The sequence below is a fragment of the Vigna radiata genome, chromosome 10, assembly GCF_000741045.1.
Source record: "Vigna radiata var. radiata cultivar VC1973A chromosome 10, Vradiata_ver6, whole genome shotgun sequence".
In the NCBI taxonomy this organism is placed as follows: domain Eukaryota; kingdom Viridiplantae; phylum Streptophyta; class Magnoliopsida; order Fabales; family Fabaceae; genus Vigna; species Vigna radiata.
Window position 1 is genome coordinate 3,396,244 of NC_028360.1, and position 22,035 is coordinate 3,418,278.

At 32.3% G+C, this 22,035-nt stretch overlaps 2 protein-coding genes across 3 annotated transcripts; both read right to left on the minus strand.

The window, feature by feature from the left end:
* Positions 1-9,638: 9,638 nt before the first annotated feature.
* Positions 9,639-11,841, minus strand: LOC106775181 (phytolongin Phyl2.2). Of its 2 annotated transcripts, none has more exons than XM_022786982.1 (2): positions 10,871-11,841; positions 9,639-10,304 (listed from the first exon to the last, which is right to left on the minus strand). In XM_022786982.1, the coding sequence occupies exon 1, from the start codon at positions 11,559-11,561 to the stop codon at positions 10,905-10,907; it is 657 nt and encodes a 218-aa protein (XP_022642703.1). In that variant the 5' UTR covers positions 11,562-11,841; the 3' UTR covers positions 9,639-10,304; positions 10,871-10,904. The 2 variants fall into 2 exon arrangements, with proteins under 2 accessions (XP_022642703.1, XP_022642702.1); XM_022786981.1 differs by lacking the exon at positions 9,639-10,304 and adding an exon at positions 10,594-10,755.
* A 1,172-nt stretch (positions 11,842-13,013) lies between these two features.
* On the minus strand, positions 13,014-20,265 carry LOC106774409 (soluble starch synthase 1, chloroplastic/amyloplastic). The gene is made up of 15 exons (XM_014661395.2): positions 19,797-20,265; positions 19,148-19,527; positions 18,939-19,016; positions 18,725-18,849; positions 17,830-17,911; positions 17,122-17,295; positions 16,863-16,944; positions 15,801-15,892; positions 15,657-15,719; positions 15,496-15,585; positions 15,054-15,178; positions 14,839-14,947; positions 14,710-14,765; positions 14,128-14,167; positions 13,014-13,588 (listed from the first exon to the last, which is right to left on the minus strand). Exons 1-15 carry the CDS (start codon positions 20,212-20,214, stop codon positions 13,433-13,435), a joined length of 2,070 nt encoding a protein of 689 aa, XP_014516881.1. The 5' UTR covers positions 20,215-20,265; the 3' UTR covers positions 13,014-13,432.
* Positions 20,266-22,035: the final 1,770 nt, after the last annotated feature.

A 22,035-nucleotide genomic window follows, 5' to 3' on the forward strand; every position in this document is an offset into this window, starting at 1 on the left:
TTTTGAAATGTTATTTATATAAATTTTATTTTGTATATAATTTGTAATTTTCTTAATTTGCATAAAATTTATATAAATCAATAATATAAATGTTATTTTTTATATAATTTTTAATTTTTTAAATTTGCATATAAATTTATTAAATCAATAATATAAATGTTATTTTTTATATAATTTTTANATAAATGTTATTTTTTATATAATTTTTAATTTTTTAAATTTGCATATAAATTTATTAAATCAATAATATAAATGTTATTTTTTATATAATTTTTACTTTTTTTAATTTGCATATAAATTTATATAAATCAATAATATAAATTTTATTTTTTATATAATTTTTAATTTCTTTAATTTCAATAATAAATTTATATAAATCAATAATAGGAAAGTTATTTTTTTATATAATTTTTAATTTTTTTAATTTGCATATAAATTTATATAAATCAATGAATGTTATTTTTTAAATTTAGATTATGCATCTTTAGATATTATATAAATAAATAATATAAATTTATATAAATCAATAATATAAATGTTATTTTTTATATTTACATTATCCATCATGTTTTTAAATATCATATAAATTTATATAAATGAAGAATATAAATATTATTTTTTATATTCAGATTATGCATGTATTTAGATATCATATCTCGTTAAAAAAAAAAACTTTCTCCTTTAATAAATAAAAAAATTTATTTATAAATAATCTAAATAATATTAAAATTAATTGAATATAACAAAAAAAATTCCATCATAACATCATAACATTAAAACATTTACACATGCCAATTTTGATAACATTGATTACAAATTTAAAAATACCTTAAAAATGCACGATCGTTTGATAAAAGTTATGTGATGAAGAACCTCTTTGGTATGTAGACAGTGGAATCATGTTTGATGTGACAAACATATGTGAAGGACCCGCACTAAATATTGAAGGACCCGCATTAAATGTTGAAAGATTGCACTAAATGTTGAACGTTGTTGGTTGTGGAAAATAAGCGTAAGAGCTTGAAACTTAAGAATAGGATGATTACGGTGAGACGTTTTGTTTGAACTGTGAATATGAGGGTGGATACTACTACTGATCATAAGAAAACCTATAAGGGTCAAGATAGTGGGGGACGATATGAAGTATTAGAAAATGATGTTGTTGATGAGGCATATTGTATTGTTAATTTGTTATAATAAAATAATCACATTAAATGGAAATTGAAAATAAGAAGGTACCTCATCATAAGATGAATCTTCTATAGGGGCAAGATAGTGGATAATATGACTTATTTACCATTGCATGTACGATGTATTCTCGTGGAGATGACCTTTTTTTTTGAAATTGGATCCTGTTAATTACACAATTATGTCAGTTATTCGATATTGTGATTCAGTATTGGTGGTATTGTTGTCAGTTCCTGTCTGCTTTTCCTCTCAAATTCTCCTTATGAGTGTCATCTATATTTATTGGGTCTAATAGGATGTTGATATTCAACTGTAGAAAAACATATAAGAGGAACTATTCTCCAATTAATGGGGGACAATTCAACATCAATCATCCGGCGAATGTTGTCATGCTTATAAAGGGTCCAAACGAGCTAGTGATATTCATTAGAATTGTTTTTTTTATTATTTTCAAACAAATATAAAACACAATGTCAAAAACTTTGAGAAATACGGATTTTATTACCTATCTCGGTTGCAAGCTATTAAACTTTTGACGAAATTGAACAACAATAGTGGTGTCATGGAAGATTGATTGTGTTGTTCGACACCACCTTTTGGCAAGGGGGAAAGCATCACCCGCAACAATATCACATCAATGACTTCATAGATTTATGGAGAAATGCATCTAATTCTTTCTCATGCCCAACATTATAAAAGAACCATGCATTCTTCAATATTGTCTTGATGAAACCTTGTACCATGATCAAGGGCACAATATAAGCATGACAACACTGTAGAACCACAGCTATAGTTGGACAATTCATCAAGTCGCTTAAAAGTGGTAAATGCATTGAATGAACCATACTTGAAAATGTATCAGGCATTAACATTCTCTCAATTAGTGTTAATATATACACTCGTGTGTATTGAGCAATTACATCATTAGTTGCATCATCTAACAACTATCGATATGTATTGTTCAACCACAAAAGTTTGATTCAGTTACCTTTGATGGTTGTCTCAAGTGAAACATCCCCTAATAATTGTTGACAATCTCCACTACTAGTGTATTAATAGTTGTCCACTATTGATGTTAATGACAATCTCCACTTCAATCGGAAGGCCCAGTTGCAATGCTACGACCTCTAGTGTTATGGTGTTTTCCCCAAAGGGTAAGTGGAACATATGAGTTTCGATTCTCCACCTTTCAACAAGAGACATCACTAGCAAGTGGTTAATTTTAATATTTTTTATTTTTAAAATGTAAGAACCTAGAAAATAGAGTATTAGAGTTGGTAGGTGTATTAAAATAATAAGACCGAGCATTTTATTTCAAAATAATTCCATAATATAAGTAAAATTTTCTAAACTTGTTTCATTACTTAAAACACACTTTATCTCTCTAAAACACTTTCTCTTTGTTTCCTCTCACATCTCTCTAAGTGTTCTTACTCCTAAGTCATCTGTTTGACGATCAGGAGGTGTCTAGGCAATCACGGAGTCATGGTCTACAAATCTAACCGATCAATTTCTGTCATAGAGCAAGTAAGTTTCTACTCCTTTTTACTTGTGAGTCTCGGTCCTTGATCATGCAAAGAAATTGTTTTGCATGTATCAATTGGTTTTCTTCCTTTGTTATTGGCTGATTTAGAATTCCAAGGACTTTGTCCGTTTCCAATTTGATGTTTTGTAGGTTCGTCTAGAGATTCCTTGCATTTCAAGGAATTGGCGAATCGTTCTTAGAGTTGGGCAATTTCTTTGAGAGGTAAGGGAAGTTAGACTTTTCTTCAAGATTATGTTTATAGGGTAGATTTAGTTTTTATATGCATGATGGAAATGAGCTATAAGAAATTGGGATAGTTGTTCTAATACTTGTTGTGTTTAGAAGATTATTTTTTTAGTAATTTTGATGCTTGAATGTTTGGTATGATATAATTACTTCTCATTGTTGTATTGTTTGTATGAAATGATGTTGTAATGTTGTTTTTGGAGATGGTTGCAAGGGAAAAGAGTAGAGAATTAACAATTACATGGTGTGTTTAGTCTAAAATGGAGGTTTGAGAGGTGATTTAAGGAAATATTGATCTAAAGAGAGAATTTGTGATGTATAACAATGGTTAAGGTCTGTAGTGACTTATTCATGAGGAAGGTTAGTTGATATATGGTGAAGAAGGGATTAGTAGTTATTATAGTATGTTTGTCATGTTATTTTAAAGGTATTTTAGTGGTTTGGTAAGTAAAACTATGAAGGAAGAAAGTCTTATATATAATGGAATGTTTTGGTTTGATTTTGAATGATTTAAAATTGCTTTAGAACTTGAGAAAGGGTGGAAATCTGATATAAAAGTGTTTGGTGGTTGATGTGTAGAGTTTAGCTTGGTTTGAAACTAGTTTTAAGGGGGTTTGGACTAGTGAGAATTTGAATTCTAGGTTAATGGTCATTTTGGTGGGTGCTAGTAAGTCATTTGGGACTTGTTGGAGTCCCTAAGTTATTTAAAAATAAGCTATAACTGGTGGAATTCAATTTTAGTCTCTAAAGTGAGGCTTTGGTTAATTTTGGATTGAAATCTTGTGGTCAATTAGTTTAAAACGAGTTTAGGCTGGTTTGAATATGTTTGGTTAGGTCAATTTTATTTAGAATACAATTTAGGAGTGTTAGAAGTTGGAAAAAATGCATAAAATAGATCATGAGTGGTTGAGAGGTTTTCATGTTGTAAAATTATGCAGTCTCGCTGAACGAATGTATTCTAACTCAGGGAGTAGAACACTTGCTGAGCGAGTGTAGTCGTTGAGCGAGCAAAACCCACTGGTTCTGTTTTCACACAGCGCGTCATGGTGGCTGAGCAAGTGAGTTGGCTGACACTTTTAGCTAAGCGAGCAGATCTGGTAGCTGAGCGAAAATATCAGAATTTCAACTAAGTTTTTGTATATTTTCTTAAAGTGTGTTCAATGTATGTGAGGGTTTGAATGATTAGTTTATACTACTTATTATGGAGTATGAATTGCCTTATTAAATGAATTATAAACGAAATTATGTATATGATTATGTGGAAAATATGAATTGAAATGCATGATGTTTGATTCTTGAGGTTATGTATGTGTTGGAAATATGGTTGATGGACGTAATTTCATGACTCGTGGAGAGGTTACATGGTAGTGTCTTGTATTGTTGTTGTATGAAGAGCTTTGAACTGGTAGTCTATTCTGACACTTTAATGAACATCCGTTCTTAAGTAAAGAAGGGTGAGATATGTGGTGAGAGTGACACGAGGTCTTAGTCTATGGGCACCAGTTAGGGCCATAGGCAACTAAAATGGATTAATCTTGTATGGTAGCTTGGTTTCAGCCATTTGTATTATCATTGCAAGTGCTTACACTACCAATAGTTTGACATTCATATCGAATCTGGATGAGTCTTGTCTAGGTTTTGGCATGTATAGGATGAATGGATTGTTATAATTAATTTACATATAAATGTTTAAATTTGTTGATGTAATATATGAATTGCCATGTATATCTAGCTTACCCTATTAATTGAATTTGTGTTTGTATGTTTCCTTTGCTTTCTCTTTTTGCTATAATCATCCAGTGGGTGTGAGTAGAGGGAGATGATGTCTCTTTGGAGCAGGCATTTGACAGATGAGTTGCGAATGTTTAGTTTGCTTTATACTAGCTCATGTAGATAGTTTTGGTTTAGCTACTTTGTATATAAAGTGTACTATATAATTTCTTTCTTGTTTACTATTCTTGTAAATATTATAATTGTGATGACTTTTTTATATAGTTAAATATTATATTCTGGGATGTTTTCAAACCCTACTGCATCAACTAAATTTATGACTCTTTGATCAAATTTGTCAACATGTTTTACAATCCAAATTGCATGTCTTCTGACAAAGGATTGATGTCCTTTAGAATGTGTTTGTTTTAAAGATGTAAAAGGAACATATCCACCGAAAAATGATGCTTGAAAGCCATTATTCACTCAAACATAGTTTATTAAAAATTTTGACATCAAAAAATTAAAAAACGAAATAAAATAAATTAAGGCCGAACATGAATATGAACATAAGCACATTTAAATTAAAATTTGATAATGAACATTAAGGAAAAAAACCTTACCCAGAAAACTTAAGATGAAAATTGCAAAGAACTTTGGTGGTAGAAAGAAGAAGGAACTGGTTTCCACGAAGAGTAATATGTTTGTATGGTGAATATTGGCTTTGCTTCCATTTATTCAATGCTACATAATGTGCCCCCTCTCCTATAACATGTGCCTCTCTTCAATCATGACATACAAACAAAATAAAGACATCAACGACACTTATGCAGAGATTCTCTACATTACAATAGTTTAAAAAATAAATGATTTATGCATGGTAGATGAATAGCACAACTAGGTGAATAGGTAGGTACATAAAACAAAATTAATTTATTTTTAACTATAAATTATTTAATTTAGTAAATTTAGAAATTCATTTTATTATTTTTAAATATATTTAATAGTCTCATTTTATCTCCTACCCACGCAACATTTATAATCATATAAAACATCTTCACATTTATTATCGTAATGTTCTTCATTTCCTTCAAACCTATAATATCAATTATTTTAAACAGTTTAGTCATCCCACGATTCATATTCTTTGTTGTAACTTGACCATGTACAATTATTGACAAAATGTCTTTCACCTCAAGAAGGAAAGGGAAATTCATTTGACATTGTTTAGAGGCAAAGTGATAGGAAGCCACAAATAGAAACACAAGATAAACTATATCTTTGTGTGTATAAGTTACAAGTGTAATTTGAGGAAGTTAACTCTTTATTTCCAAAAATCTTTATGAAAGACATTTATTTCAAGAAATTATGTGTGTATTGATTTGAACATGTGACGGGTAAGAACATCGAATATCAAATGATGTTGAAAAAATCTTTGTAAAAATTAGGAAAGAAAATCCAAATGCATTGTGCGAAGCAAACTAGTTATATTGTTTCTTTCGAAGAGGTTTAGAAAGTTTTCTAAATGTTATAGTTTACATATTATAGGATAATATCATCATAGTTCTAATGAAAGAATGTGTGTATTAAAATACTCTCCTTCGTATACTTTGATGGATTTCTGTTAGATATAGGAACTCAAGAAATATAGAGAGAAATCACAATGTTGCATGGGCTTTAGAATTTGTTTTGCATGAAAAAGATGAAAAATGCTTTAAAAATATCGATTATTCTTCATTGTATTAAATATTGCACAAGTAAGAAAGAGTCTATTTTTATGATGAAGTTTAGAAATGATTGGTGGTAATTTTGTATGATTTTATTTGCGGAAATATCATTAATTTTGATCCAGAATTAATATAAAAAAATAGGTAAAACAGTTTTGATATAATCCTTTTCTAATCATATTTTTATTTTATTTCTGTCAAACTCAAATTGTGAATATAATATTAAAGTCCTTTATTGGGCAGATCTATAGGTATATATATACTTTTTTTTCAAGGCAAGTTCTATAGAATCCTACAAAAGAACACAGAAGTTTACCAGAAAAAAGAACAATTTCGTGTATTTATTTGTGATAAATAAGATGTGGTCGCAAGCAATTGAACAAGTATCGATAGTATTGTCATTTAATTGCAGAATACGTAGAAGTCTAGTGAGTTAGATAGCATTAAGACATATATGTGTTAAAAAGTGTGAATAATCTTTTTCTTTAAATGAAAAAACGTAATTTTCTTGCTATCTTTTAATCATTACTTCAATATTGTAGATAATGAACAAAGGAAGAAAATAATTAGTTTTGCTGTTTTTTCCCACAGCCCATAATTTCAAATCAGATATTCAATTACTTTCGTGCATTATAAATTGCAATTTCCATCAGTTATTTATTTATTTGTTAAAAGAATTACATTGTCAGGTCATATCTTAAATGTATTTTATGATTTATAGTTATTGTTTGTTAACATGTCATTCCTCAATTAGAGAACAACTTGTCAGCAAACTACACTTTGAATATATGTTAACATCATAGTAACTATAAGTTGTTAACCTACTTGTAAAAACTAGCAGATATATGTTAGTAATAAACAGAACTTTACGTCGTGGATCCATTTCGTGTAAGGAAAATGATAGATAATAAATAAAGTGAACAGAAGTAAAATAATAAATACAAATAGAGTGAAAAATAAATTAGATAAAAATATACAATAAAGCTAACTAAATAAATTTGTCCTACAAGAACAACTGTTATCACATCCTGGATTTTGTTTTGTAGATTAACATCATAAAATTTTACAGATGATTAGAAAATAATAGCAGAATGTGTACATGTTTTCTTTTTCCAAATTATTGGAGGGAAAGAAACATTCCACCTCTTGGAAATTGGTGTCATAAGCACCAAATGATCATGATTAGTTAGTTGATTATATATTTTAAATGATCTGCATAATATAAGGGCCATTAAATGTTTAGTAAAAGATGAAAGAAAAATGAAGAAAAGAAAAAGTTAGATTGAGATTAGATACTGATTTCAAACATATGACATCATCACACAATACTTAGAATGTTAATCAGATTATAGTATGACAGAGAGGGCAATGTTAATGTTGTGTTCGCTTGAACAGATTTTACTGTTCAAGCGAATTTACGAGCGAAGAAACATTTCAAAATCGTGTTCGTTTCTAATGATTTGTGACGATGGAAAAGCAAGGATTTGGATGGATTACACTGTGCAGAGCATCTCGCCATTTTGGAGAGATTTGCGCGGATTTAAAAGTAAAATACCTATATGCCCTCCATCATTTCTGAATTTGGAACCCTTTATAAAAATAAAATAGCTTAATATTAACGTTGTACTGTGCATAATATATTTGAATCTTCTTCTGCTGAGGTATGTTTCTCGGTTGTGGATTTTGCAGGTTGAAGAACATGTGTGCTTGTAGAGAGGGGATGAGGAAAAAGAAGCTTCATGATGATGATGAGGAGATATGCGGATGAAGAAGACGAAGTCCATGCACAGAAAGCGTATCCGGATCGAAGATTTTGCGCAGGAACATGTATTTGGATACAGTGTTAGCATATCCGGATCGACGTTGTTGAGTATTTTGCGAAAACAAGTGTATTCGGATACACCTTCACGTATCCGGTTATCATCTTCTTCTCCATGCAGACTCCATTGGAATGTTGTTGCTGTGAACATGGTTGTTGGTGTGCGTGGTGGACGTCGACATCGTTAACGACATGAGTAGGTCCATGGAGGAGCAGTCCTTGCAAGAGGTGGAGATGAGGATATCCATGGACGGAGCAGTGGTTGGAGGATGTAGACTCTATAAAAGCAACGCGTGACGAAGAAGAAGAATCACCAGTTGAAGCATCACGACATTATGCAGCAGCATAACCCTTTTTTGTGTGTTTTGCAGGGTAGAATTCGATTTTGCAACCAAGTGAGTTAGAAGAAAAGAATTTTTAAAACCTAAAATGACAGTGGTTTGGTGTGAGTGAAGAAAACTCACTTATTAGAACTTTAAGATTTCACTCATCTTCTACTGCTGCCCCACATTGGTCAGTTCTTCTTCAAAACTGTTTGTTGAGTCACAATCCCTCCTCCGTCGCCGTCGTGCCCTAGGTTAAGTAGAGAAAGGGAGACAGACCACTATTCCCCTGCACTGTTTTATTTTAAGTGGTGGGTGGATGAGATTTTAATTGATTTTAAGCTTGATTAGGTTTTAAGTGAGGATGAATTTAGAAACTTTTAATGAGGTCCTTAATTAATTATTTTGGTCTATACTTAATAAATTTATATTTTTTAATTGAAATTTTATTCTTACTTTTTTTTATTAATTAGATAATATGATTACGGAATAAATAACTTGGTATACGCAAATTGTCACCTATTTAAATCATGAAAGAATAAAATTATACCATTATTATAAAATTATAAACAAAATTTATTGAAAACTTAATATAAAATTATTGAAAACTTAATTGATAAAAACAAATTCAGGTAAAACATAATTAAGTCTTGATTTCAATTCCTCCCACTAATTTAACTTACTGCCTACACCACTCCACAAAAAATATATTATATTATTTATAATATAATTCTTTTCATTAACTTTTACAATCAAGAATTATGAATTATTTTTAGTAATTTAATAATTGTATAATATATTTTTTTAATTTTATAATTGAAATACGAAATTGATTTAATTCAATTGATAACAATTCAAGTATATTTTCATATATACATTAAAATATAACATTACAAATATAGCATCTTATATTACTTTAATACCTAGGGGTATTTTGGTAATCTATCATTTTTATCAATTAAACTAATTTTTAAAATCTATCACATCAATCAAATCCTAGATTAATTCTCACAAACTTTACTCTTAAATCCACTCTCAATTACCCACAAATCCACTCAAAAAAACAACAATAAAATTACTCTCAAATCTACTCAAAAAAACAACAATAAAATTACCCTCAAATCCACTCAAATCCATCAAATCATCTCCCCCAAATCATCTCCCACAAATCCCCCAAAATAACACAGCCTAAATGTTCATTAGATTAACTTGGGGCAATGATTAGATTTTTTTTCTAAGGATTTGTTATATATATTAGTAATTTAAGCAAGCTTCCATCCTGCCTTATCTCTAGACGGTTGCAACGTGTCGGATGCCCATGTGATGGCACCTGAAACTGAACCCATTTGTCGATCATGGACCAATGTAAAAACGCTTCCTAAAAGATGTCCATCAATGTGCCAGCACAGAAATTGTCACTCCCCAGTCCCACCACACCGACCCCAAAGACAACATAGCTAAACTTTTCCTTTCCTCATCTCATTTGGGTTGGTCGAGGAGAGCTCAAACTTTCAGTTTTTGTACCAGAAAAAGTTCTCTCTGTTTCTGCTGTATCTCACTATGGTATGAAAGCTATTGCATAGAATCCCAACTTAACATAACCCAATAACATGTACTTAAACTCACCAATCAAACATTTCCTAATATTTTTTACAATTTTAACTATCTCCCAATATCAACCATTTAACTGTTAACCCTCTTACAAAGCACAGAACTGATCTTGCAGAGAAATTAACGCTCTGACAACTGAGACGACTGATAGATCCCTAAATTGGTATGAGATACATGAGACTTTCATTTGATTAATTAAAAATGAAAACAGAATAAAAAAAACTAACCACACACTCTTCTGCAATTTCTAAAACAGATTTACATCCTTCACAAATCACATCTACCAAATTTCAGAGCAAATAACAAAATCACTAAATAAAGGAAGAGATAAACCTTAAACAAAGCTGAAGCTAAAGTAAGAACAATGTTAAGGAGGTAAAAAAATATACGATAACAACGAACAGCTGGAATATGTGATCTTGCACAATTGAGCAGGGCCGACGATAAGTTAAGATGATCTTGATAATTGATATGCAAATCCCATTAAGAAAAAGAAGGAAATTCCCAATGGAAAGTGGAAACAAAAAAGATGGAAAGAAACAAACAGAACCCCCCAGTTACATACATATACATAACAGGTATGCATCCATGTTTATGCCCTGCAGTCTGCAACTTTGTCAAGTGTGAATTAAAAAGAAAAAAAAAAAAAAGAAGCTAAGAATCCCTGAGTAAGGGACAAAAAAACCGAAGCCGAAACGAGAACAAGAACAAGAAGGAGAACCTTGATTTTTTGGTTGGAGAGATGAAAAGTGGGATCAATAAGTCATGCACTTGAAGCCACTACAGACCCACAACCAGATGAGGAAGAGGACGGCACAGACGAACAAATCGAGGAGGAGGAGGACCCAAACGTGTTTCTTCCAGACGTGTTTGGCCTTGGTGTGGCGATCGTGGGGCTGGTGCTTGAGAGGAGAGAGGGAAACGTCGTCGGAGACATCGAGCGTGGCGGGGGCATCGTTGGGCCTCTTCTTCTTCTTGAGGCCCTGAGGAGGAGGGTTGAGTGGGGGTTCCGATCTGAGGGCGCGGTCATGGGAATGGTTGGTGAGGGCGTGGTCGAAGATGGAATAAAATTGGGGCTGAAAGGAAAGAGGGGTGAAGTGGTGGTGGGATTGAAGGGAGGAGGGTAGGGTTTGGCGGAAGGAGGAGCGGATGCGGTGGAGGAAAGGGAGGGTTTGGGATTTGAGGAGGGTGTGGTGGGAGATGAGGAAGAAGATGAAGGGAGGGTCGATGAGGAAGGTGTAGGTGCGGTTGTTGACGGTGTGGGAGTAGAGGGTGTGGTTGGGCGGGGCTTGGGCCAGGCATTGGGCCGCAAGGGCTTCCATGTTCGGCTCCTTGTCGCTCTGGTGCTGGGCCAGAATGGTGTCCGATCGAGCAATGCAGGCGTAGTGGATCAATTCGGGATTGGAAATCATGGCAATTCAATTCTTCTGAAACTGGGATCAAGAATTTTGATTTATTTATTTTTTTAATTAATTAATTTTTTTTTCGAATGAATAAGAATGATTAGGGTTTTGGTTTGGGCATGGAGGTTACTAAAAATGAGAAGTGGCGAGGGTAGGCGATGATGCGATGGGATTGGCTGCGCACCGCGCCCAACCTCACCGCATACCGAAGTATCCTTCTCCTAACCTCTAAATTACCAACTTCTCCTTCTTTCGTTTCTTTCTCTATTTTATATATCTACCATCATCATAAACAAATGATGGTAGAGAATATATGAGAACTGTTCCATTTTTAGAAAGGAATTTAAATATAGAAAAAACAAATTATGTTGGACCAATTTTAGATTTATGAAATTTTTAGAGAATAACTATACTTCCATTGTTTGCTTACACCAATGATTTAATCTCATTCTTTTTTTTTTCTTCACAGTATTTTGGATTAGATTTGATTTTGTATGCAGACATTATGGATGAATAAAATTATGAATGTTTGCAACTAGTTTTGTTTTTTTTTTTTTTTATTTAAATCACTCAAATTAAGTGTTTCAATTCATATTTTTATTCGGTTTTGAAATTGAGATACAAATACTTTAAAATACTTTACTAATAATAATAAATATTTTTCTCATGTTAACCTTCATTTCCAGATTTATTTTGTAATAATTCTGTGTATTCCGTTTTTGGATGGAAAGGTGAAGGGAGAAGGGGTGGTGGTGGAAAGAAGAACACCCTTCAATTTAATATAAATCTAACTCAAATCATCAGTTTCAATTGATCTTTGAAAATTTTTACCTAAAATTTGTTATTTCTTTAAGGAAAATATATAACATTTTTGTGAGAAATATTTGTTGAATGAATAATTATGTTTCAATTTTTTTTTAATTATTATCATATTCGTAATTTGAACTTTCTCTTTTCATATATATAAATAAATTATATTGTTAAAAGCTATAACAAAAGTAAAACAATCTTTACAAATTATAGTCATGTATGTGTTTTAGTTGCAAACTAATTTAAAATACAAGTTATATTTAAATACAACAAGTCTTTCTTATTTCAAATAGAATATGGAGCTGAAAAAATATATGAAGAATTTTAATATTTTTAAATTTTAAATTTAAATTATTATTTTATATTAATAATACCGAAAACTACAAACATGCAGTTTTACAATAGGACAATGATATTTTGACAACACTTTTTGATAATTTTTTTGATAATGGGACACGTATCATTATTTTATTGATCTATTTGAATTTATATTTAAAAAATATTTAAAACAAACCAATCATAAGTTGTCACGTATGCATTGTTAAAAAGTTGTTAAAAAAGTATTGTTAAAAAGAAGTTTTTCTTTACCATACATATCCAATAAAATAAAACATGAATGGTTTCCTTATTTTTCTGAATGCTAAACAACTCTAACGCAAAAAGTGGGTCAGCTTCTGGATGATATCGAATAGATGCATGCACAAGACACAGTTTGACGCATCTTACAAATCATGTCGGTCACTCACCAGTGCCAATAAACACACATTCTCACATGGCTTACATTCCAGTGTCAGTGTGTCCCATCAACTAACTGTTCTAGAACCCTTTTCTAGTTCAAAAACAAAAAGGTCGAAAACTTATACCAGCACTATCTTTTGGCCTGGTTACAAATTGGAGTTTCGATCAGTGTAAAAAAATTCCTCCAGAACTGTCTAGCTGACTTTATGTACCCTGGAAGAAATTATGGTCTCCCTTTTGTTATCAGCAAGACTTGATTATGAGCATGATAATCCTCTAAGTAGCCTGGTATTCAAGAAATCCTTCCGTTCATCATTTACTCAATCTTCATTTCAGCAATAGGGAGGGTCGATGAATGCCCAGTTGATGATTTGTTCATACTGAGTAGCAGCATTTACCCATGTGTAGTCTTTTGTCATGCCTCTTATCATCAATCCCTCCCACGAAGACTTGTGTTCTTTGTATGTTTGAATGGCATATCTTAGAGCCTGTCAAAAGGAGTAAAAAAGTTAACATCATGGTCACAAAACAGGCCAAACAATGTTCTGAGAAAAGATAGCAAATAGTTCCACGTTCCAACATGTCCACCATAGACTGTATGGACTGTTAGATGAGAATGGTACAGATTCCTTCATGTTTTAGTAACTTCATATGCCTGTTTTTAACATCTAGAGGCCGACACAAGATTCAGAAAGCCAACCCAATGATAACAATGCCAAATAGAGATTAATGATCCCTACAAAGAACCATTTCATCAGCTATAATAAACTAGGCCAAACACGCCTTGATTCTCAGTAGACCAAGTGTAGCAACCCGATGAGCTTAGACAAGTTTATATAGGTTTTGGTAGAAAGAATGATTATCCATATATATTTATAGCTTCCACTTCCCCATATACAACAGGAAAATGATGACACTCCCAACTACGAACATTATATTGAATCATCAAGATTAAATGTATTGAGATGCTGTCAAAGTATGCTTAATATAAAAACAATGAATTTGAATGGCGGGAAATCAAGCTTACCGCTAACATGCTCTCCTTTGTTAGTGGAGAAAATGTCCACCTGTCAGTGAAGTTCAAAATAATGTCAAACAATATATGATGAGCATATTCATTTTGTATTAGTTGAGTCCTGGGATTAAGTTACATCTGACATATTGTAAAAGCTAACTGTTTGTTTATAGTTGCAGAACACTAAGTTTGAATAAACNGCCCTGCTTTTTGTTTACTTACATATTTTTTTCCTATAACAACTCCAGTTGACAGTTGGGACCACCTAATCGGTTGTTCTTAAAACGTAAACTTGTAATAGGAAGACTTACATGTCTCATTTTATCCAGGCTTATGAAGGTTTATCTGATCACTTATCAGACTTACGTTACTTTTACAAATTTAAATTATTTCTAATCACGGTATTATACTTAGTAATCAGCATAGGCAATCTCTTCTTTGATTCACAGCCAGGAATTTAAATGACACGTTCTAAGTTTTTACTGTGATATAACTGTGTTCGTTTCACTTGGGCCAAAGACATGTTAGGTTTATTAAGAAAATATTGCAATGGATATTAGAAGAATAAAAAATCAAAGCTCATGGACAACATACCCAGTACTTTCAGTTTTGCCCTCTTCAGTATACGGATTAAAATTGTGAACAGTATCCTGAATAAAGAGAAAGGCGTTAGGCAAAGAAATCATGTTCAACTAGTCAATTTCTTATATTTTCTTGACTTACTCTTAGGCCCCCAGTTTCATGAACCACGGGTATAGTTCCATATCTCATTGCATACAACTGATTCAGTCCACAGGGCTCGAATGCAGATGGCATTAACAATATATCACAGCTGAAAAACCAGGAATACATTAAGAAGCATATTGATGTAGATTCAGTATGGAAATTTTTAATGACTTCAAATTTTCGTATGAAGGATTCATAAATTTTTGGATTACCCTGCAGTTATTTTATGAGATATTGGAACATTAAATCCCACCCAGCCCCGAAATTTATCTCTATAAGTTGACTCTGTTGCTCTCATCCAATCTTCATAAATAGGGTTTCCTGAACCAAGCATTACCTGCGAAAAATAACAAGAGACTGTCAACCATATAGGAGGGTCACAAGCATACAGCACATTCCTCATAACTCACAAGTTATGGCCTCATTTTCTCTCAAAATGAAATTATTCATACAAGGAGGTTGCATTTGAAAAATTATCAATCGCTTTACGTTGTGGTAAGTATCAAGATGTTTAAAATTTTAATTTGCATACTCTGCATTGTCTCAAGATATATTTATACTCTACAAGTAAACAGCCTGCATTTAGATATCACCACGCCATGGATTTAATTGCTTGCCACAACATGTATTTATAGAACAGATAGAATAACTTACAAACTGAACATCAGCTTCCATGAGCTCTGGCATTGCCGAGCGGATCAAGTCAATACCTTTCTGGTAGTCCAGTCTTCCAATGAACCCAATCTGCAAGTTTCAACAATAGTAAATACCAGAAAGGCTGAGAACTAATTTCTCATGGCATATAGCAAACTTACTAATGGACAATCAAGCCTCACTGGAAGACCCAATTCCTGCTGCAGAGCAAACTTGCATTTGGCCTGTACATTACAAATAATTACGATAACACGATTTCAGCTAATAAGATACAAAGGAAGGATGGCAAAGGGAAAATGTAAAACCTTCCCGGAAAGATCATCAACAGAGTAGTTGAAAGCAATATGTTTATCACGTGATGGGTCCCACTCAGTGACATCGATTCCATTTGTGATCCCTAGTCAATTATAAAATTGTAATGAGTTTGAGCATCAAGGAACATCATTGAGTAACGAATTGACAATATAGTTTTTGTTTTGCTTTCGAATTCACATACATTGACTCAGAACTACTTGCACAGCTGAAAGCATTAGGAAACATCATGAAAAAAATAGAATAATGACAAAAGAAGCTTCTAGATTTTGTGGTGTTTAGGAAAATAACAATTCCTTTTAAGCTGAGTAAATGAATTTGTGAAATCAAATTGCAATATTATTCTGACAATAAATTAGAGCGACTTTCGACAATTTCCTAATCAAAATACAGGCCAGTATCATTACAACAGATTCTATGGCACAAGTCAAGAAAAAAGATTGCCAAGCAAAATAAACGAAAACTCAACTTTGAGAGTACAGAGCAGCATTAGCTTTTGCCAAACAAAAAAGTTTTGCATTAGATATACAAATAAGAAGTCTTCTAATCAATTCAATAGAAAACTTCAAGTCACATCAGTGCCTTGTGATACTAGTTATTTGCCATCAAATCGAGTAAACATGAAACACTGCTTTGAGCTTTCGAATAGGATTTGGTTCACAACAGAGAAAAAAACTACTTAAGATATGCATTGCTTGTTAAATTGAGAAGATCAAAGTTCCTGCTTAACAAGAATAAACAAATTTACAAACCACCCTATTGATTAGTTTTCGTAAGACATTGAAATAAAGCTACTTTTACGAGCGTCAAACTGTCAGCAACATTGAGGCTAAATGTATAAAATATATAATCTGAAACTTCATAGGAGATACAGATCTGCACTGAAGATAATTAATTATTTGGCCCAAGTGGGTTTAACTTTCTCAAAGAATTAGTGTTGCTTTAGGAATATAAACCGCATGTTACCAACTCTAAAATTTCAGTCATAAATGAATCTTTCAAAGGATGAGCTTCAAAATGTATGCCATAAGAAAGAGAATGTGAAAAAAGCATACCATTGAGAATACTTTTTCGACTATGTAATAATTCATGTAGACCGTATCCACCTTCACTGGTAGTTATCTCCCAGGAATAGCCCTGGAAAAGAGAGGCAGATCTTTATGCATTGCATATCATTACATAGTAAATACGAGACACTTGTTAAATACCACGCTGATGTGTGGTTTTAACTTCAGGGTGGGTGGTAAAGAAATACCCAATATTTGACACAATAAAATAGAAGAGAGCAGAATATGTAGTTTGCGGTATTAGGACCTTGCTTACTGTCACAATCCGGTCAGCTGTAACCACAGCACCTTTTAGAAAGTTGACAGCTTCACCTGTGTCAAGAGCATGCGTCCTTGCCCAATTAGGGAACACCCATTCCAGTGCTCCATACCATTCTGCAGGTAGCCCCAAATTACCGTATGTAATTGCAGGTTCCACTCCCTGACATATGATTTCATCAGCCTCTTTGCAGATATAGTCATATAAATGACTAAACATTATATTTGGCAAAGCATTGCGGAACCTATTTGTAGCATTACATATCTAAGACTATTATTTACTAAGGCGGTTCACTACCCAAATTAGCATCTTTGATTTGCATGCACTGCCACAGTCATGTTCAAATCATTCATTTCAATGTAACAACAAGCAACACAATAGTATTTTACATATTAATAAAGTCCTCACACATAGATACAAGTAATAATGTCAGTTTTTAATGACGAACTTTTATTATTGGCCATTCAGGATCTATCTCTCTAATTTCTAGCATGTGACTTAATGAACACTAATAAGAGGCAGCCAAGCTGAGGGTATCTAGATGGAAAGTATAAAATAGAACTTATAGAAACCCCTATTTTGTTGGTGACGCTTGAAATGTCATTTCAAGAAACAGAGAGATTAAAGCACGATGTTATGGTACTTAGTAATATCTCTATCTAGTAAAATAAAAAAAAAAAAAATGAAACAGCTTACCTGATGTGCTATATTGTGTATCACTAATATACTTCGAGCATCCTTATATACCCCATGTGGACGATACTTTGCTGCCAAAAGTCTGCACCAGAATCAAGTACTAGTCTCATCCTCAGTAACACAATAATATCTTCTAAGATAAATCACAACAAGCTCCAAAGGAAACTTTAAAATGTGAAAGCCATATGCCATAGTGAAGCGTAATTATAACTGAATGGACAAATTACACTCACCACCTAAGGGATGGTTAAACTACTTTTCCCACTCCCCTAATTTCAAAAATTATACTTTCTTGAGTGACAAAACAAGCTACACTTTAGTTCATTTTAATATAAGCAACCTTCTTAGTGACTGTGAGCAACTATGAATAAGTCTTCTAAGGACATTTTCTTTCCTATTCAACTTTCAATGGCACAGAAAGCTAGTTACGAAGAAAACTCTAATTACTTTTAGGTTTTTATAAGATCAAATGAAGTTTTAGGCATCCCCATAATGGTTTTTTATGATGCTGAGAATCTCAGAGGGAAAAAGGGTCCCTAGGAAGTTTGTTTACATTACAACTGAATGGACTAAAGTATGGCACATCTTGATCTCAAGAAGGTAGTCCAATTGAAGCATCTGTAATGAGAGGAGACATAATTCATCTAATTATAGAAAGGGAAATGAATAGTTTCCAAAATAAAGACCAAATTGCATGACTTCAGTGGAGCCACTGAAAGAAAGATAGTCTTTTAACAAGGCAAGTGTGTTTGCTCTATTTTTTTAACAAAGAAAAACATTGACAGAAATAATATGGTTGGGGAAAAACACATTGTACTTCTTCATTTGCAAAAGAAAAGGGAAGGGGAGAAAAAACGAGATTGGTAAAAGGGTGGATAAAGTTAGATATGCATACACTGGAACTAGGCTGGCATGCCAATCATTAGCAAGGAATAAACATTTTTCTCCATAAGTGAACCCCCCTAATGGAAGCACCAACGGCGCTTCACATGCTGCATGGGAAAGTAAAGTGAACCGAAACTGTAAAACCAAAAGAGAAAGAAGTTTATCATTATTCTTGAATGTATAATGGTAATCTAGTATCAAAGCTAAAATTAACAGGAAGATACCTGATTATCCCCAAAAGTCCCAAACTTGTCTCCATACGGATTCCCTGGTCTCTGGAACGAGGGGTGGTCCACAAATACCTGAAACAAGGTTGCAACTCTAAGCATAATCGACTAAGAAACAAAGTAGATCCTAGAATGTAAGAAGTCAAATGGTTTTGGACAACTCAATAGTAACAATAGTCTAAAACCAAAAATTCTAGACATCATACCCAATCAACCCCTTCCCTATACTCATGGAAAAAGCCAACTTCTTGAGCACCTCCAAAGCACGGCACTTTGATGCCTCGTTTCAGATCAACTGCCCCAGAAAACTTAGCGTCCCCAGAAGTACCATGAATGTATCTGGGCGTGACAACCATCACACGGTGCCCGCGAGCCGCCAGAGCAATTGGCAAAGAGCCACAAACATCAGCAAGACCACCTGTCTTGGAATATGGCGCAGCTTCAGCAGTCACAAAAACAATGTTGTGGGACAATCCAGTTTCAGGTTTCACTTCATCTGTTTCCCTAATCCCAGGTTTTTCAACCTCGTCTATACTAGACTTTTCCCCAGGTATTGCGTGTGACACACTCATCAACTCGTCAAGACCTGTGACACATTCAAAAACTCTTGAAAGACCAAAAAATATCATCCTCTAAAGGAAACTAGATGGATGCAACACTATTCTTCAATTGTCATCGTAACATAACATAGATACACCATATTCTCAATCCTATTAAAAAGCAGAGGAGTTTAACTAACTTAATGGAATTAGAACAAGCCCAGAGAGATTATCACATGCATGAAAATGAAAATATGAGTAAAAAAAAGTTTTTTTAATATGGGAATGAAAAAGCGATGAAAGAAAGGTATGAAACCAGTCTCAGGAATCAAGCGGAAGCCAACGAGATAGCCAAAATCGTCGGTTTCTTTGGACAGGACGAGAGCTCTATCATCTTTGGGGGAAGTGAAAATTTTGTCTTCAAAGGAGAAGGGTCCGTCTTGAGAAGCAGCGGCACCCGTGTGAGCAGAAAACGATCGGAAGTTGAGATTTCTAGAATTTGGTATTAACGGAGGAGGGAAAGCCAGTTGGGTTATTGATGGTGATGATGTGCGTGGATGCAGAAGTTGAAGAGCATGGAGTTGCAGAGAGTCCATGAGAAGAGAAGTCTGATGCAGGAGGGAAGGGATCGTGAACCACAAAGGAAAGTTGGCGGAGAAAAGAACAAAAAGAGGCTCTGTAACACTACACACTTCACATGACGTGCAACTTAGACTTAGAAAGAGCAACAACATACGATACGACGAATCAGATCCAGAAAAAGCGCCAAAAACCCATAAACCGCCGTAGACAATTTCCTTTTTCCCATTTTACACGAGTACTCTGTGTTAAATTATCGTTACTTTTCGATTAATTATATTTTAATTATTACTATTATAAATATAAAAATTTAACTTTTTATAATTATATTACATGTACAATATCAAATCAATTTAATTTGTGTATAATGATATTTTGACATATTTTACAGCTATTTAACTACCATTCATTATTATTTACTTTCTTTTTTTCCTTTTACAAATATAGAAGTTTTTTTTTTCTATGAATATTTTACTTTTATAATATATTTGTTAAATGAATATCATGTATGTTTAAATATTATTACTCTCTACATAATCACAATCTAAAGCTATGTTAATAATATAATTACACTTATGTTTTAATTAGTTTTAATTTTAGTAGTTATTTCTCTATTTTTGTTGTCTTGACTCTTTCGTCTCTTGCTTAAGTTACGAGAACACCGAACCATAAGATGTGCGAAGACTGACCAGTTAGAATGCCGCAATGCCTACATCATTGAATTGGTTTTAATTAAAGCTTAATAAAATATATTTTTTTGTTCTTTAGTTTCGTTCATTATAAATTATGTTATATTTTAGAATGAAAATACTATTTTTGGGTATTGGATAGATGTTGAATAAAAATTAGAGCATTTGTCTATCATTACTCTTTAAATAAATGTACTTTTATCACTATCATCTTGTCACATTTTAAAAAGTTAAATTTTGAAATATTTATGATAAATTTGTTTATATTATAGCAATAATAATTCTGGGTATAAAAAGTATATTGTAATAATAATTACATATATTAAGAAATATTATTTATGATATCATAATGTCTGGTGATTTATTTCTAATCTAACGTGATATACATCATCCATTCAATTCACCCCTATCTAGTTACTTTTCTGACAAAAATAAGTTTCAAAATCCGATGCAACTAGATAAGAAAAAAATTGCACTGGCGGTGAAGGGTGCGTGAAAATTATTCTTTATGAAGTGATTGAAAATAATAGAGAAAGAAATAGGAGAGAAACAAAAGTGAGAGTGCTTTATTATGGATATATGTAACTGTGGTTTTGGTGCTTAATGTACAATTATTATGATTTTCATTCAGACAATGATTGTTAATCCAATGGACTTATGAAGAACAACTATCGTAGGTATTTATTGGGTAAATTTAGATGTTGGAAATTACATTTAACAATAAGTTTTTAGGAGGGTGTAAAAGTTATGAAAGCTTTTAATAGTGATTATGTTAATAATTATGTTTAATGCATGGAAAGTAAAGATAAAATATTTATAAATAATTCATATATTATTTATAATTTTTTAAGATCAAGTCATAATTTTAAAAAAATTTATTGTCAATAAATTGACAAAAGAGTTATAAACTTTATATGAATGTTTAAAAAAGAGCTAAAGAGTGATTTTAGAAAGTTTGAGTAAAATGGTTAATTTTATAAATAACATGTCTCTATTCAAGTTGATAAAGACGATAAACTATGTGATGGAAATCTATTTAGAAAGTTATAACTTCAACTATGACAACAAGAAAGGAAGAGGAAGAAGGATTTTAAAAAATTTTACTCTCTGGGTTTATTAGCTTATCTTTCTCTTTCTTAAGTTTTGTAAATATATAAATAAGTATTTTTTTTTAGGTATTGTATTTGTGTCAATGTTACATTTTATTTAAGCTTGTATTTTGGCCATTTCATTGGATCAACCTATGAAATAATTGATTATTTCATCCAATAATATATTATTCCAGGT